Source organism: Myzus persicae, unplaced genomic scaffold, assembly GCF_001856785.1.
Source record: "Myzus persicae strain clone G006 unplaced genomic scaffold, MPER_G0061.0, whole genome shotgun sequence".
Lineage (NCBI taxonomy): Eukaryota > Metazoa > Arthropoda > Insecta > Hemiptera > Aphididae > Myzus > Myzus persicae.
The window spans coordinates 545,324-563,175 of record NW_019100647.1 but is presented as its reverse complement, the minus strand read 5'-3'; the positions used below and the strand labels follow the sequence as shown (position 1 = coordinate 563,175).

At 33.9% G+C, this 17,852-nt stretch overlaps 3 protein-coding genes across 7 annotated transcripts; 1 reads left to right on the top strand and 2 right to left on the bottom strand.

Annotated features, from left to right (window-relative positions):
* The first annotated feature begins 334 nt into the window (after window positions 1–334).
* On the top strand, window positions 335–3,748 carry LOC111038832 (lebercilin). 4 transcript variants are annotated; one of them, XM_022322082.1, is made up of 7 exons: window positions 335–1,200; window positions 1,727–1,869; window positions 1,943–2,094; window positions 2,161–2,499; window positions 2,564–2,781; window positions 2,835–3,117; window positions 3,393–3,748. In XM_022322082.1, exons 2-7 carry the CDS (start codon window positions 1,749–1,751, stop codon window positions 3,672–3,674), a joined length of 1,395 nt encoding a protein of 464 aa, XP_022177774.1. In that variant the 5' UTR covers window positions 335–1,200; window positions 1,727–1,748; the 3' UTR covers window positions 3,675–3,748. The 4 variants fall into 4 exon arrangements, with proteins under 4 accessions (XP_022177774.1, XP_022177784.1, XP_022177767.1 ...); XM_022322092.1 differs by lacking the exon at window positions 335–1,200 and adding an exon at window positions 1,207–1,249; XM_022322075.1 differs by lacking the exon at window positions 335–1,200 and adding an exon at window positions 1,529–1,659.
* LOC111038849 lies at window positions 3,707–5,670 on the bottom strand. Of its 2 annotated transcripts, none has more exons than XM_022322120.1 (6): window positions 5,477–5,670; window positions 4,801–4,915; window positions 4,502–4,740; window positions 4,143–4,260; window positions 3,949–4,074; window positions 3,707–3,862 (listed from the first exon to the last, which is right to left on the bottom strand). In XM_022322120.1, the coding sequence occupies exons 2-6, from the start codon at window positions 4,801–4,803 to the stop codon at window positions 3,767–3,769; spliced, it is 582 nt and encodes a 193-aa protein (XP_022177812.1). In that variant the 5' UTR covers window positions 4,804–4,915; window positions 5,477–5,670; the 3' UTR covers window positions 3,707–3,766. The 2 variants fall into 2 exon arrangements, with proteins under 2 accessions (XP_022177812.1, XP_022177805.1); XM_022322113.1 differs by having other exon boundaries at window positions 3,750–3,862; window positions 5,274–5,670.
* A 3,084-nt stretch (window positions 5,671–8,754) lies between these two features.
* LOC111038768 (general transcriptional corepressor trfA-like) lies at window positions 8,755–13,238 on the bottom strand. Its single transcript, XM_022321997.1, has 2 exons — window positions 11,348–13,238; window positions 8,755–11,263 (listed from the first exon to the last, which is right to left on the bottom strand). Exons 1-2 carry the CDS (start codon window positions 11,948–11,950, stop codon window positions 9,779–9,781), a joined length of 2,088 nt encoding a protein of 695 aa, XP_022177689.1. The 5' UTR covers window positions 11,951–13,238; the 3' UTR covers window positions 8,755–9,778.
* Between the last annotated feature and the right edge of the window lie 4,614 nt (window positions 13,239–17,852).

Below are 17,852 nucleotides of genomic sequence, written 5' to 3'. Positions count from 1 at the left end.
AATCCACCTAATCACAGATACAATATCACGAATTCTCACCCTCCTTCGAGACCAAGGAATATTGGCTATTGCCCCGGGGTATTTCTAGATAGGTATATCACAAGCGTTTGGCATGATGGACTTCTATTTAAACTAAAACCTTCTAATTTCTTAATTTGTATATAGATAAAGATAGACTTTATCGATTATTTACCACGATTGTGTGATGTGTCAGGTTGTATACAAAATACAAATATATATTATATTATAAGATTATATAACAATATTATTAAAACAAATCACAAATAAAAATGTTGGTAATATTTTCATTTAATTTAAATTGTTTAACATCTAGGGGGGGGGGCAAAACAGAATAATATATGGACTCCTCCCTAGACCATAGTGAAGCTTCACCCCAGGTGTTTGAGCATGGCACTTTATTCCTGAGAATTGCGAGTTGCTACATCCAACTTTCTTGCTCGGTTGCTAAAGTTCTAAATACTTAACTTTATCAACATTTAAATAATAACTGTATCTAGCATCTAAAGAACTATTATTAGGTAGGTACCAACTTTTCATAACTCTCGTTACAAATTGTTTAGATTTCCTTTTTTTTTAAATTATGGTTTGCCAACGAGATAGTTAACAGAACCTATAACACAACTCACGAACCTTGAAAGTCGGGAATATAAATAAATAAGTAGGTAGGTAGGTACTAAAGTATCACTAAGTTCGAACATTTTTTCTAGACAATATATTATTTTATGTATAAATCGATCGATAATTATTCTGTATAGGTATTTAGGAAGGTATTTAATACGTAGGTATTCGCATACTGATTTCTACAAAAAGTACTACTTCGCGTCCAAGGTAAATTGCATATATATAATACATTTTCTTATCTAACTCAGTTATTTTTTTATGGAAGCTTAATTGATTTTTTTGGTCTATACCTACCTGAATTTACATACCAATTAATGTCATACTTATGTCATAAGTTCATAGCACACTTTTTTATTTTTTGTAACGTGTTCATATTCTTGAACACTTAGGTAGGTACCTGTTACATGTACAATATTATAGTACAGGCAATTTATTGATTCCCTACATTTTAAGAGTCAGTACCTACCTGTATTATACTGCTATCATATTATCAACAAATATTTTATTAAAAATAGGTACCTACCTACAACTTTTTCAGGGAAAAAATCTGTTATCTTGGTAAGTTAAAAAATAAAAATTGTATATTCTGTAAATTGTAATATTGCAGGTAGGTATTTGTTATAAATTATAATTTATAATATAATATTATGGGTACCATGTATTTAATTATGTAATCTGTAATCAAGATATTTTCATTTTTTTTCATGCAAAATAATGTAAACTATATTGGCCTAGTACACTGTATGCTATAAGCGGTTTCTGTTGCTACGGGTGAAAAAAATCAATAACAATGGGCCACATATTAGCATATTGTTTTTAAACAATAATATTTATGCATTGAACTTATACTATCCATTACTGTATAATTAATATTTTATTACCTATCTAATTAAGTCTCATACATATTACATAGGTAACCATAATTTTATTTTATTTGGACATTTTTTTTTTATCATATCCAATGAATAAAGATCAGAATGATCCCGTTTTACATTCTAATGATGGCCTATATCCTGAGTATGTGTATATTATTTCACCCTAATGTAACTAATGTGTAAATTGTTTTTATTTATTCACTGATTAGAGAAATTATTGGGCAGTACATCATGGAATTGCCTGTATTTGGTAACAAAAAAGTAAACAGTACTCAGAATCAAAATCGAAAGAAAAAGAAAGTTTTAAAACCAATACGTGTTCATACATTGTCGGCCACCAGAAGAAGACAATGTAAGTTTATTATTTAATTATACAAGTTGTAATATTTTTATAGAATTAATTTTATTAAGCAATATTTTGACAGGCACATCAAATACACCATATCAAACCACTTATTCTAGCCGTACTGGAGCTCAATCAAAAGCATCAAATGTCAATAATTTACTAATTAGCGATCATATATTGCGTATCAAAAAACTCGAGAATGAACTGATTGAAGCAAATATGAAAACGCGAGTGAGTTTATTTAAAATAAAACCATAGTTAAAACAACAATTAGTATATTATGTATTAATAATTTAGGAACTGATCGTAGAAAACCGTTTATTGAAAACACTAGAGAAGCGGTACGAAAATGCATTATCTAGGTATGAAGGTAAACAAGCCAAATTACCACAAGCAATTAAATCATATGAAGAGGAAATACGCACATTAAATAGCCAGATATGTAACTTCAAAATTGCATTAAAAGAAATGGAAAATAGATATAAATCACAGAACATTGAATCAATAGCTTTACAAAAACGGTACAAACACCTTTTAATCCTATCTCAGAATAAACAGCTTAGTAAAAAAGAAAAACTATCAGATCAGTTAGAAGAAGCATTAAGTACAATAAAAAAACAAGATGATAAAATTTTGGTAAATTTATTTGTCCAATAACTAATGAATAGCTATAGGTAAATATAATTTTTTTAAATTTTAGAATATAATGAAAAAATTAGAACTTCAAAATAAATCTCATAGTTACCATATGAACTTAGAAAATATTAAAATCAAAGAATTACAACACGAAGTCAAACGTTTAGAAGATGAAAACAAAAATCTAAGATCATGTTTGGATAAACTTAAGACTAAAGACTATGGTTCAAGACAAAGCTTTAGAAAAGGAATAACTGAAGATTCAATAAGCATAGTATCTCGGTAAGTAAATCTTGTATTTTTAATAAACTTTAATATATTTACAAATTAAATAGTGTATTAAAGCCTATATCAACCATACATGATGGACAAGGTGATGCAATAGATGAATCTTTTTACAAAACTAATGGGTCAATATCCCTTAAACCAGAAACATTTAATGAAGATTCTGAAGAGAACAGTAGATATTCATCAAAAAGTTACAAAATGAATACAATTAGGCAGATAAAAAATAATACAATAAAATCTTCTAGTGCTGTGATAAATAAAAAATCATATTCATCAACAAAACCGAGCAGTATGTCTTGGGTAGACAATGATCTGGCTAAGTTGACAAAAGTAAATACTTAAAGAGATAGTAAATCACGGTACAGAAAATAACTTATAAATTATCATAGGCATATTTACATGGTCTTGCTAGAACTGTTAATTTAAATTAACTTTCAAACTTTTTTTTTTTTTTGGAGGGGAACTGAATCAGTGAATTTCTAAAATTATATACTAGGACAGATCTGAAAATAGTTCTAGACACGCCTATGTAAATTATATGTTATTCTATAATCATTAATCAAGTTACAGTAAAGTACAGTTAATAAATATTAATTGCATTTTAGGAAAGTGAATCACGATTATTAAAAACCGTAAAAGATGATTTTGAAAAAAAAACCCAACATAAAACTGCTGCTTTAATTCAATTACCAGGAACATCCATGTCTAGGGCACAAAAAGACATACTATTAGCAAAATTAAATCAAGTCAGTGAGGATCAAGATAATTATGAAAATTATTTTAAGTCAAAACTATTAAGACAGCCAATCAACAAAAGATACTCCTCATCATATGATTCTGACAACATAAGTGGTGAATCTTCAAATAGTGATAATTCACAGGAATAATCAAATATTAAATAAATGTTTTATGCAATGTATATATGTATTGCTGATAATAAATATATTTTTTTATTTTATAATTTTCATAATTATATTATTTAACTTTCTTCATGTTTAGATGGATTCACAGAGTCTGCCAATAATTTAGTCAATCTGTCTTCTAATTTTCTTATCTCTTCAGTACAAGACTGAAACTAACAATAGAAACATACATGTAAATATATAACTATATATTCCATATTTTTGAGGTGAAAAAACATAAAATAAATATGGTAGGTACCTCTCTTTCAGCGGAGTAAAGTTTTTCAGACATGCTATTGAATACAGTGTTTGCTGCTACTGTATAAGACATAAGTGCGTTTGACTTCCCTAGTTGTAAAGCACAATCCATAGCACTAATAGAATCCTTTAAATTAAGATAAATCGTATTGTATAAAATAGTAAAATTGCATGAACATTTCAAAATGTACTAACTAAATAAAATGATTTTGCATTTGCAATATCATATCGAGACTCCATAACATCATTTTCTAATTTTTCATCGAACAAATCATTGGGTTCCAATAAATCCATACACCTAATTAATTCATCTCTTACGAGCAAAAAAAAAAAATATATATATTAAACAGTGATACATATTTATGATACTACCAAGGATAAGCAACTAATGGCACTGTTTTAAAATAAAAAAATTGTACAAACAAATTAGTAAAGAAATTCACTTTAGAAAATTCAAGCCCCTGGAACTTAAGTTTTAAGAACTGCCACTTTTGTAAGTTTGAGACTTGAGCCTCTTACATCTTTTCTAGTATATACGTAATAGAGGTACCTACTTGTATTTTTGTGATGCATCATTGAGTGCGACTAATGCTATTGTAATCATCTGACAAGAACAGTTTACTGATATAGTACATGTTTGTTGTAACAAATGCTTATGGGTCAGTTGTTCGGCTATTTGATTCAATTCTATGACTATTGGTTGATCGACCTTATCAGGATCAGAAGTTTTTGTTTGACAATAGGCTACTCCTATAGCCAAACGACGCCAGCTAAGCAATCTGGAACACTTATTCTAATCGAAAAAAATTAAATTATGAAAAGAAACAAAATAATGTAATTGACAAAAAAATACCATAGTAAATGGTCCGTAAAATAAATCAAAACCCTTGTAACCGGTTACTATTGTCTTAAATTTTTCACAATGTCTTATGCTGCCGGACAAATTATAATATAACGTTCAACTCAACCTAGAAATTTAAGCAATAACCTATTTATTTGAGGATTTAACTTAAGATGATGTCACTCCTCCATATATTGTCTCCGTCTTATACATGTAAGACCTAGGTCGGATTAGTTAGACAAACTACTGAGAAAACCTCAGTTCCTATACAAGCCACCGATAAAAGGTCGTAACAATGCTATAAGTAATTTTGAGCCAGTGAATATGTAAAAGGGCCGCTTAGAAGTGAAAATCTCGACGGGCCGATACATACCAATCCAGCTTACGACATAACAAATTTTTGTTTAAAAGTTTCAATAGTATGCTGTTAGTTTTAATATTAGAGTGAATTGACTTCTTATAAAATTTAAAGGTAAGATTATTACCCATTGAGGGCTCCATGTAGGCTTTTATAGATATTATTATATTTAAGTAAGTTATGCTTATGACTTTTTTGAAACTGTTCATTTTAAAATGATCATAACGGATCATAACTTGTCGTAGGTACGCTTGTGTAAGACGAAGACAACACATGCGGATGCGACTTCCTCTTAACATTATAATGTCTTAAAAAGTTACGATACATAACATTACAGATATGAATCACAGATATTAATATTTTCGATTTCAATTTTTAATTTTTCACTAGTTAGATGTGAGTAAGTGACATGACGTCTTGTATGAACTATGAAAAATTAAAATATTTTTTTGAAAATTGGACGAACGCAATTTTAGTTATTTTACCACGGATTATATGAAAACATAAATATATTTTCACATAATCTATGATTTTACTGATAATTGATATCACAAAATAACCGGTGTCGAGTGATAAGCAAAATGTGATAAAAAGTAATTCACATAATATGCAGTTTAGTACAGAATAGAGTAATAGGTAAAGCAATGGTTCCCAAACTTTTGAACTTTACTGCCCATTTAAAAAAAATCCGACAGAAGCCCCTTTCTATCAAGAAAAATGTATTGGCACAAAGTATGCAATGAAAAAATTAATTTATTGTTTATATCTGAAAGACTATAGAGTAATAAATATTAATAATACATTAATACACAGATTCAGATACCAGAGTCCACAGTCCATCACGCTTCCACAGTTCCACAGTTTATTCTTAGTCCGTGACTATAGTGTCTATAGAGCACCTTTATATTAGTTTATTGTGCCTTAGGGTTAGGGCCAGTTGTATAGTCTGTGATTAAACTCCGATTACGCTTAATCAGCTGATAACAGATATTTAACTGGCCAGATTCGGCCGGTTAAACTGTGATTAACTTTAATCACAGACTGTACAACTTTACTGGCCCTTACTGCCTTACCGTGAAAGATACCTTTATAGTTTATAATAATTATATATTATATTGTTATTATATTAATATGTTATGTATCTCTGGACTTTGTTTGTGTGTTATTTTTGGATTTGGTAGGTACTAAAATTACATCACCTCAAGGTCCAAGGGCTTTCAAAGTTTTTTAGATATATAATAACATGATACACATGGTGATTGGTGGTAGTATGCAACCAGCCAGTTATGAAAAAAAAATAAGATTTAGGACCTAATTAATGGGCTAAAAAAATGGCCTACGGGACTCAGGTGTTAAAAGTGATTAACAATAAAAAATAGTGTAACAAATATTCTAATTGTCTGCAATCTACTTCCTTACTTTAATAGAGCATTAGAAGGTTTTATTTAATAACTGTAATGAATTTACTTTTATCAAATTTAAAAAATATATATGTATAACTAGTACAGACTTTTCTCATTATTACGTAATTTCCCTCACGAATAAGTAAGTACCCATAATAATAAAATAATTTTATAAACTAGGCTGTGAATTATATTATTTTACACATCGATCAATTTAATTTTGAATTGAAATAAATTAGAAGCATATATTAAGTTACGAAATTCTATTTCGAATATTTTTATATTTTTGAGTATTTTATAGGTGAGTAGTATTAAGTAACTAGATACTGATGAGAAACATTGTTTTAAATTTACAATCCTTGGCTATAAGAATTAAATATTTTATAAGTTTTCAACTACAGAATAATTTTCAACATTTTCTTGAATTTTATGAATTTTGTCAAAATTTGTATTTTAAATACTTATAAAATAAAATCGTAGATATGTACCTTAAATATTTTTGAACTGCTGTTATAACAACTTATAAGAAACACATTGTTTACAATTTTAAGTTTTTTAATCTAAATTTAAAAAAAAAAACTAAAAAAATTCAACATTTCAAATGTCTATTAACAGCTCAAAAGTGTCAAAATATTTTGTAAATGTTATTATGTTTAGAAAATGATAAAACTAACATTTGGTAAAAATGTCAAGGTAATTACTTACTAAACTAAAAACCAAATCGATCTTGTGAAAAATCGGTTTTGACTTTTGAGTAAAAACTCCTGGTTTTCGTTAACTATTTATTTGTCTTTCCTAATGTTTTTGAAAAGTATTAGTGATTTTTCATTTTGAACTCTCAAAAGAAGGAACTTAACAAATTTTCTATCAGAAACAATCCTCAAAGTTGATGATCAAAGCATTATTTCGAGTTCGACTACTTAGTAGGTAGTTATCATAAATTCATAAAATAAAAAAAACACATCAATGTAAAATCAATATATTCATTAATATAATTATTATTAATTTATTCATCTCTCTACTCAGAATCTAAAATGTATTTTGCGTGAATTCTTTCAAACATTAGTTTTTAAAAAAATGTATTAAGATTTTCTGGTTTTTTCTCCGTATATATTTTTGTCATTTTACTCCAATAACTGTTGTTATTTTTGCAGACCATCATAATCATATAACTGTATTTATTTTACTAAGTCTCTTTTTTTATAATGTTACACATTATTGTATAGTTTTTTAGTGTATTCAAACTTCTCTGCTGACTGATTATAAGTATGACTTTAATGGATTTATTTTTTTTAACCGTGGGATGATGTCGTAATAATATAGGTACTTATGACAAAAGACAATGTTAGGTATACCTTAAACCTACTCCTGAGCGCTGAGCGTTATACAGTCCGTATATAATATTATAGGTAATATAGTGATCGTATTTGCGTCTAAAAGATACTTTTACACTCGTTCCAGTGTTATAAATTATTACTGACATGTTATAAGTTATAACCAAAGACCGGATTTAATTGATAGTGCAACTTTTTATTGATATCAGGTAAATCAAATCTGATCAAATATATGTATACGAATCACTAATCTGACTAATTTTACATTGCAATTTACTGTAATTTTCAAATTTTTTTCAATTTTTGTATACTTCAAGTGATAAAAATATAAAAATAGTTCTTTCTTATTTAATTTTGTTACTAAAATATAACTGCGTCGAAAATGTTCACATTACGATTTTTCCCAATGGTGGAGAATCGTTTAATAGATGTGTCGTGATTTTTGATGTTATTAATATATCGGTAATAATAATTTATTTGCCAACGTATTCTAGGTTAAAGAAAATTTAAGTATGTCTTAGAAAAAAATGAAGGATATAAAAGATAAAACTGTTAAAACTTACTCTGAGGTTATTGCATTAAATAATATAATCATTTAATTTATTGCTGAATCATTCCCGGTGTGATTGTGATGGTAATAAATTCACATCAGAGCCTTTACTCCTAGCGAATATAGCGACTATATATCATACTAGACTGTAGTAGGTTAATACAGTTTTAAGACGGAGAATTGATCATTTTGTCTTAAAATGTTGTGATGTACTAATTCACAGAAAAATGAATGTCATCAATAACGATGCCTAAAAAAATCTGTGTTGACACTTGGCTGACTTAGGTGTATAATTGTTGTAATGTTAATAAATAAAAATAATTGATCAGTATAAACGTTTATTGAGTTAGTAATTTAATATATGTTTAAAGTAGGCAGTAGAAATATACGACGTATAACACTTGTACAAGTATATTTATGAGTATATTATATAATTAGTCAATAAGTAAAATACAAATATCAATTTTTTCGTTTACTCATTTATAATACATACAAAAAAATACAGGTAGAATATAATATACCAATATACAATGCCAGCATTCATTATTCATTAGTGTAGGTACAAAAAAAAATAATTTGGCACACTAGAGACGAAATAAGCCTTTTGGCAAATTAATATATTAGTATAGGTATATTATAAGTACCTATATTGCAATATACATCACAAGATTAACAATAATAATAATAGTCATTTGGCATATAAAAATTTAAAAGTGTCGCAAGATAAAAAAAAACAAACGTATACAGTGTACAGTATATATAGCTATATAAGAAATAAAAACTGAATAACCAACCCACCAAACCACATTTTATTCGATTACTTTTGCAAGCTGCAGGGTCGTTCGGAAAAATATTAAAACAGTATTCAAAATATAATGTACTGGTATTGAGGGGCCAAGGGTTACCTATAAAATCTTTGTCATCGTCCTCCACTGGGTGGCGGTGATACTACGCCATCGACGATCAAATCACCGGTCCCGTTCACTGATCCACCACCGGTCGACGCTGTGGCTACAACATTTTCCGGCCGATGCTGCAACAGGGGGACGAGCGCTCGGCGGAGCCGTTCTACGACCCGCGGGAGCGCCACGTTCACCAGATCAGTGCGGTCCATACGGCGGACGGCGTCGTCCGACGGGTCAGCCGACTGCTGCACCGCTGCAGTTGAGCGGTCGTCACCGCCGTTGAGTTCACGCCGTTCATACGCCACTATGCGTTCCCGGAGACGAGTGAGTAGCTGCAACTGTTGTTGTTGTTGTTGTTGTTGCTGTTGTTGTTCCGCACCGTCCGGCCGGTACCGCTGATGGCTTCCGCCGCCACCGTCGCCACCATCATCGTCCGAAATCTACCGCATGGACAGGAGCGGTGGCAACAGGTCGGCGATGTGGCCGCGGACCACTCCGGCAGCCCGCCGGTACGGTTCGGGCGAACCATTTGAATCCGAGTCCGAGAAGTCGGGAGACGGAATCCTAGGACCACCATCGCCTTTTCCTCGGTCACCCGGTCGCGTTCCGCGTTGCAGCCTCAGTAACATGTCGTACAGTCGACCGTTTTCACGCCGCCGGGCGTCCAGTTCGTGGCGCAACTGTTGCAGTTGCAGTTCACCGACGCCTCGATCACTGTTGCAGCTGTGGTCGACCGCCACGTTTCCGTTGCCGCACTGCACTTGTACGTCGGCCACTGACGGCGGTCTCGGACGATCAGATGCGGCCACGTCCACACCGCCACTGCAACGGCCGCAAGTCGAACACCGGCGAGGTGGCCTGCACCGGCGCCTTCTATGCAAACCACTACCGCCACTTACAGTCCGATGACGTCGAGTGGTACAGGGTGACGTAGCAGTCGCCGTTGTCATAACACTACCACCGTTCAATTGGTCCGCCTCATCCTCCGCGGCCGCAGACTCCGTTGATGAGGACGTCGTTGTACTAACGGTTGCGGAATCGCCGACGCTCTTGATTGGCTGCTGTGGTTGCCGATGATGCGGTCGACAGTGACGTTTTCGCTTACTTGTCGATGACGTCACCGCGGGAGTGCCGACCGCAGCTAACCGCACCGGCTGTTCGTCGCCCCTGAAGTCTTTCGAATCCGTGGTCTCCTCTTCTGACGACGAAGTGCAGTTGGTCTCTGCGGAGTCTTCTCGGCGGTCGTGGTCATCGTCGTCGTCATCTTCTTCGTCGCAGCTAAAAAAAAAGTTCACTTCCGAGTAGTCCGGCAACACTGGAGGCGGCGTTGTGATGGTGGCTACCTTCGGCGAAGATGCTGCAGTTTGCGACTCCGTGCAGGCAGCTGCTGACATTTTTGAGGTGCTGCAGCCTGGTATCTCCGCGGCCGATCGTATCACCAAGATTCCTTTAGTCGCCGGCGGCGAAGCATTCGACGGTGTGGCTTTCAAGCGGAGCTGCTGCAGATGATGTTGTTGTGACTGAGCTGCAACTGCAGCTACCACCGCCTGTTCTGTCGGTCTCCTGTCCTTCTGTGCGGCCGCGTCGGCCACCTGCGTCACGTATCGCTGCTGCTCGAGCTTGCCAATTTGTCGGTTCCGTGCCCACAGTTCCGTGTTGACTAGTTGTTGCAATGACCGCTCCAGCCGTCTGCACCGTCCCCGTAGACGAGACACCTCAGAACCGGCACCCTCGTCGTCCACTCTTGTGGTCTCGAGTGGTGGGGACGGTGGCGGCTGGGGTGGCGGCGGTGGCGAACGCAGAACTTTCTGTCTCGTCGCAGAACGCTCTTCGGATACAACCCGCGCTTTGCACGACGTCTCGGAGTCCGTAGCAGATGCGTCATGAAATTCATCGTCGTCTTCATTTGTCTTCTCTTTGCAGTTCTGTATGACAACAAAAAAATGTTTAATAATCACAATACGAAAAAATATACGATATGCAGAGTCTTAATAATATTCGTGTTTTACCCGGCCATCTACGGCGTATTCTTCTATATGGTTTCGCAGTCGCTGCCACCGTCGTTTGTCGTCGGTGGACACGGACACCGCTTTGGCAGACACTGTGGCCGCCAGTAGTGCCAGCAATCGCCGGTTAACGGTTAGCAAGTCGTGGATGGTGCGCACGGCCGCTTCGGCAGTCGCTTTCGCCGCCGCGTTATTGTGGTCAGTTTCAGCGTGGTCACTACTAGCGTCGGTGTCGTCGCTATCCGTATCCGTATTGTCGCTGCGCCTCTTCCTGTCTCTCTCAAGTGCGGCTGCCGACAGCCTGTCTACCCGTCGCTCTGCGTTGTAGACGCGCAACCGGAGCTGAAAGTTGTCGGTCCTCAGCTGTTCCAATTCGTCCATGAGCTGAGTCGTGTTGTTTATCGTGGTCACGGCGGTCACGTTGCTGTTGTTGTTGTTATTGTTGTACTCGTCAACAACATTGTCAGCATAATCGTACGGTCGACTATGGCGGCGGCCCCGATGCCGCATGACGCTCGGGTTCGCAGCTACCGTCAGCGGTGCCGCTGAAGCGGACGGAGGCGATCGCAACACTCCGCCGGTAATGACGGGTCGACGACATTCCATATCGCGACCAAGCTTATTATCGGCTAATAATATTAAAATTACGATTATAATACCATACCACAGTAAAAAGAATACTAAGATAGTAATTATTCAAGGTAATTATTTTTTACACCTACTGTGATTACACACTGTTATGGTATATTAATATACGTTAAGACAATATCGCACACGAATTCGAATTGAACGTAAAGTTTTTCAACTATGACATAGATAGACCTAAATGTATTGTACCTATAAAAAAAATATGTTTAAACGATATCAATTCGATGTCGTAATATAGCCGAGTGCGTGCAGTACGATTAAATCACGTATGGTAGTCGAACCGATAGCGTCGAGCGGAAACGGAGACGATGATATTAAAAAACTAAAAAACACTCGGTACAACGCTACACTACCTACGCACGAAACGAATAATAATATGATAATTATTATTAACAACAACAGTATTAGAGGCGGAATACGTCGGGCGGCGGCGGCGGCGGCGGCGGTAATAAACGGAGACGACGTCGTCGTCGGCGCGCCCGTCCGCCTTCGAGTCCGTTTATTATTAGTGCTTACGACGGCGAGCCGACCTGTGCCCGGGAACAGTCGACTTGACAGTCGGACGCGTTTATTTTCGTATTCGGCGGTGAGCGGTGGCAGTCGCCGTCGTGAGTTTCGCAGTGACCGACGACAGAAATAGGTATAGTTTAAATGACGTGTATGTGGTGTGTTACCGGCGACGAGCGAAGATTATTGCGATCCGCTTGTTAGACTTTGCTCCGATGTAGATACGACGGCGCCGGCGATTACGACGAAATCGACAAAACACGATTTTACAACGTTTTACAGTCGCCAATGATTCATCGGCGTGACAATAATTTAAAAAAAATGCACATCTCAACAAGCGCACTCGTCATCCGTAAAAATAATAATATAATACCTAATTGTGTAATAGTAATAATAATATCATGTTATAATATCGACTAGATTATTATTTTAGATTTTACGGCGGCGCGCAGACACCGCTATAATCGCACGATTTCGTTTGAGATTGTGATGCTGTCAAAACGTCAACTTTTTATAAAGTAACTCGGCGGCGGCAACACGCGCACGCACGCTAAAGACACGCGTGTACAACTGACGAATGACGATTAGACCGTAATGTATAGCAACGGTGATGATAATAATAATAGTAATAATAATAAAGCGGCGGCGGCAGCATCACCGGCTGCGGTAATACCAGCACGTGTGTGATCGTCCCGTACCGCCGAGACGCCGAGTACAGCGGTAGTGTAGCGCCGACGACCGACGGTGCAGCGCTGGCGCGTGTTGATAATAATAATCATTATTATTATTATTATTATTATTATTAGTTGAACTACATTGTGCGCGTGCGTAAGAAAATAAAGTACGAATCACTTACGACTTGGTACCACTCGTCCCCTGCCCACTATGTCCCTCTCGGCAAGTTCCGTACAGTGATCCGCAGCCACACCCGTACCTACTCGTTCCCGTGAAACGAACGGCGACGACCCATGTCATTATTGTGACGATGGCAATATTGACAACAACACTCAGTGAAAGCGGGATAATAATCCTAAAAACAAAGCCAAAACGTAAATTGCCCTAGTTTGTCGATAACATATCTAATAACAATAATATTATACTAAATACATAATCTGAAAGCAATTAAGGTTTATTTTGTAGTTTTGTACATAGATAATGTTATTAGTCATTACTCATTACTATTATCACCACAGTGCCTGAGAACTTAAAAGTGCTAAGTAATGCAATTTTGTCCTCAAAAATACATTACGGGAATAATGATACTGTATTACTGTCCCGTTGATTCAACTAAATTTGATTTCTTTTTATTAACAGTGGGAAATATTCTTCAGCCCGCATTTAACTCCGTTTTTCAATATTTTTATCTTAAACTTTATAGGGCTATAAAAAAAAAATGACAATCTTAAGTATTTTTACAAATTTATTTATATCATTATTTGAAATGAAGTAAAATATCGGTGTTCAATGCAGGCAGTTCTTCTTTCAGATAAAAAACAGTTATCTACAATATTCCGGCATATTTATTCTACAAAGCCTGAAAGTTTTTCATGTGAAGAAATTATTTGTGTTAATATATATTCATTATGCATGTATAGGTAATATACAAAACCTAGATGTGTTAAGAATGGTGAAATTCACCTCATTAACGAGTGTTCTTTTAACGTTTTTACTTTACTAGTTTAATACAGTAACACTAGTAACAGGTATTATCGTCATTGTCGACGCAATTGACGGATTCAATCTCAGACTCTTGTGAATCGATGGACGACTCGCCGCAGTACATACTTTTACTTAAACACAACTCAATTCGGTGTTCATACAACAGCAATAAAAGCAATATAGTTATTATTATTTTATTAGATTCTCAGCCAATCGATTAATGGATAGAATTTACTATAATCTGTGAGTGTTGTATAAAATATTTTTTCTGCTTTTTATCACGTTTTGGGGGCTGCAAAACCGATGTTACTACACCGGTAAACTTGTACTTTCAAGTAGCCAAAACCTTCAATATATTTTATTTCATTTATTTTATTTGGTACGTAACAAGAGAAATTGTTCTTTGTCGAAATAAATAAAATTGAACTCTTTGATACTCTACAATTTTACTATGACTTATAAATTATTAGATATTTAAACAAAGTATGAAGATGTTAGTTGTTTCATTGTTATTAAAAAACATTGCTGGGGGATTTAAGAATTTTATGTAGGTATATTATAAATTGTATACAGTAAGTATTAACATATTTTTCAAGATATTTATTTTAATATTACCTATTCACACTGTTATACAGTGAATTGAATCAGTAGACAGTAATATGATATACTAGAAATAGTGTATATTTGTATCACTGTTATAATTATTCACGCAATGTTTTCTATAGCGATAACATTAATCTACCATATAATACTAATGGTAAAATAAGTTACTTTAACAGCAATATCAAAGAACATAATATCGTGAAATAAACTTTGGCTGTCAGACCGCCACGCTCATAATCGTTTTTCGTAGGTATACAAATATACAATGCTATTCCGATAATTGAATTCCAATTTAACGCATCCATTACAGTGATCTACGTGATTCACTTGAAAACACATTGAATGGTTTCCATTATTTTTATTTATTATTTTAAAGTTTAAACTCTTGATGGCATGAACTTTGCCCTTTATTGAACATGATCAATATTGATAAACATTGATCATATTACAATTTTCATACATATTTATAAATTTCACATAGGTACCTACGGTGAACTGAAAAGTGAAAGGTTATCGTGACATTTATATTTCAAATATAGGAAAATCGTATGTTTATAAATCGAATTATAACAATTAAATATTACATTGTTATGTAGGTATACATATTAATAAATCTGCAGGCTGATAGTAATGAATCCATTTTTTTAAACTAAAAACGAAATAGAATTAAAGGGAACAAAATATCAACAAAACGTTAATGTTTATGTAGTTGACCGCCGCATGATTGATGTTACATTATTAAATGTATTGCCATGTTCGACGATAAAAATACTGACATTATCGACATTTACTTTTAGATTATTGTCTTGATATTATACATGCACGCGGCACTGCACAACGGCACGCCATATAGGCAGTAATGTAGTATATTATAGTATATACTAACAATACTGTAAGTATGTTTCTAATATTTTAATTTAGTTTAAATACTCATATTGCACTATTATATTATGGGTAGGTAGTTTTAAACATTGAAACATATTATTTTGTACACCCACTCATAAATCATATCCTGCGGTTTGTGTTTGGTTTTTTTTGATTAGTTGCGTAGGTAGCGAAGATAATGTAAAGTGTTAGTAAATAAACAATAGTATAATATTATGCAGGCAGGTAATATTAGTATTATACTGACGACAAACTTAAGAACAAAAAAAAACTCAAGTATGTATGAGTACACTGAAGTATGAAGTTTATTATTAGGTTTCTATGTAATAATATGTACAATAAAATAACGGCATACCATGGTATGCTACCTGATTCGGTACAAAACGCTGCCAGAGTGTACGTTAAAATGCTATTCGCTCCTACTACAGAACACGATTACAAGAACGACGGGCATTTTTCCTTCGTATACTCTCGTTATGGTAGGTACCTACAACAGGCTACATGTTTTTGTATTTCGTGTTGCGTTTTATTTCTTCATTCGTAAGACTGCTGAAACCACAGTCCACAGCTAGCGTTTAAGTATATGGTCAATAATTATAAAATATGTGATGAAGTCGTGTAACATTTAGAACCTTAACCCAAATAATATTTACGTATTTACTTAAATATCAACATGTTTATTAATTATAATATCATAAAATCTCAAATAAAAACCAATTAAATAGCATTAAAAAAACGTTTATTTGTGTGAATCTACATGTAGCATTATGGCAGTATAGCCATATTATTATTTACTGGTATAATTTTTTACTTAAACTAGTACTCACAAATGTTATTTTTGTTAAGAGATAAAATGGCTTAAAATTGATGTCCGACTGATGCTTTGATTCCGGTAGCGGATGGCAGGTGAGCTCGATCAAGTCTGGAGATAATTTTTGTTAGTTTCTTTCGGGGTTCGGAGTCTTCGGCCTACACGAAATAAATGTGACAGGGCTGCCTTACGGTGGTAAACACGGGGAAGAAAAACGTCGGACGGTAACTCGGAACGGACGCACACATTGGAGAACGTAACACCGAGCAATTATTATTTTATAAATAATAAATATATAATGTAATAAAATAACATTTTAATTTCAACATTTATCATAATACTAAAGTGTTGTTCTACAGGGCGTTTCATATAAAACTCGGTTTTTATTTTTTCTCTTTAATTTCGCAATTGATTTTGTCTCTTAAAATTGACTGACTTGCCTCGTGTTGCTGTTGAAATCGGTGCTTCACGGTGTCTGACTGTCTGAGTATCTTACTAAGTTTTCTAACAGTTACCGATACACACTCACCGTATTCTTAATGGGTTTTAATGGACAAAACACGTTGCTCGATTGTATAATACCACTCCACGACGAAAAATTAACAAAATACACAATATATTGATTAATCACTAAAAACCTCAACATCCGTAAGTATCAGAAATTATAATAACAATCAGTGGCGGATGGGCTTATATTTTTTTTTATCGGGAAGTAATTTGAATAAGGGCCCCCAAAAAATAAGAGCCAGCAACATATTATTTTGATACAACAATGCAATAAAAACTAGGTATATAATAAGTAATATAGGTACTCTTAGTATAGATTTGTTTATTTTTTATAGTTAATACATTAATAATTTTTTTAATGCAACCTTATAAATTACACTATCTGTACTAATAGAATTTAAAATATCTTTTTCTACACTCAGGAGTATAAAACATTCTAATTGATATTGAGTAATTGAGTTTCTAAAGTAATTTTTAATATATTTTAATTTGGAAAAACTCCGTTCACAACCCACTTGTGTGACTGAAATTATGATTAAAGTAGCTTATACAATAAATAAAGAACCAGATAAGTATTACTGTATTAGTGTATAAATTATAGTTAACTAAAACACTAAAACAACAAAAGACATAACACTTTACAGATTTCCTAATATTATCTGCTAGATGAATGAATGTTTCTTCTGAACATTTGGAACTAAAATAATAAAAAAAATTTGCTTAATAATTTTCATGAGCCCTTATTCTTTTGAAATAAATAAAATCGTATTCATAATATTGTGTAACGTAAAATAAGAAACAACATTTTACTGTGTAAACAAAATTTTTATTTTTTTGAACAATGTTCACAATAGTACCTGTGTTTAAATAACTGGTATAAAAATGTAT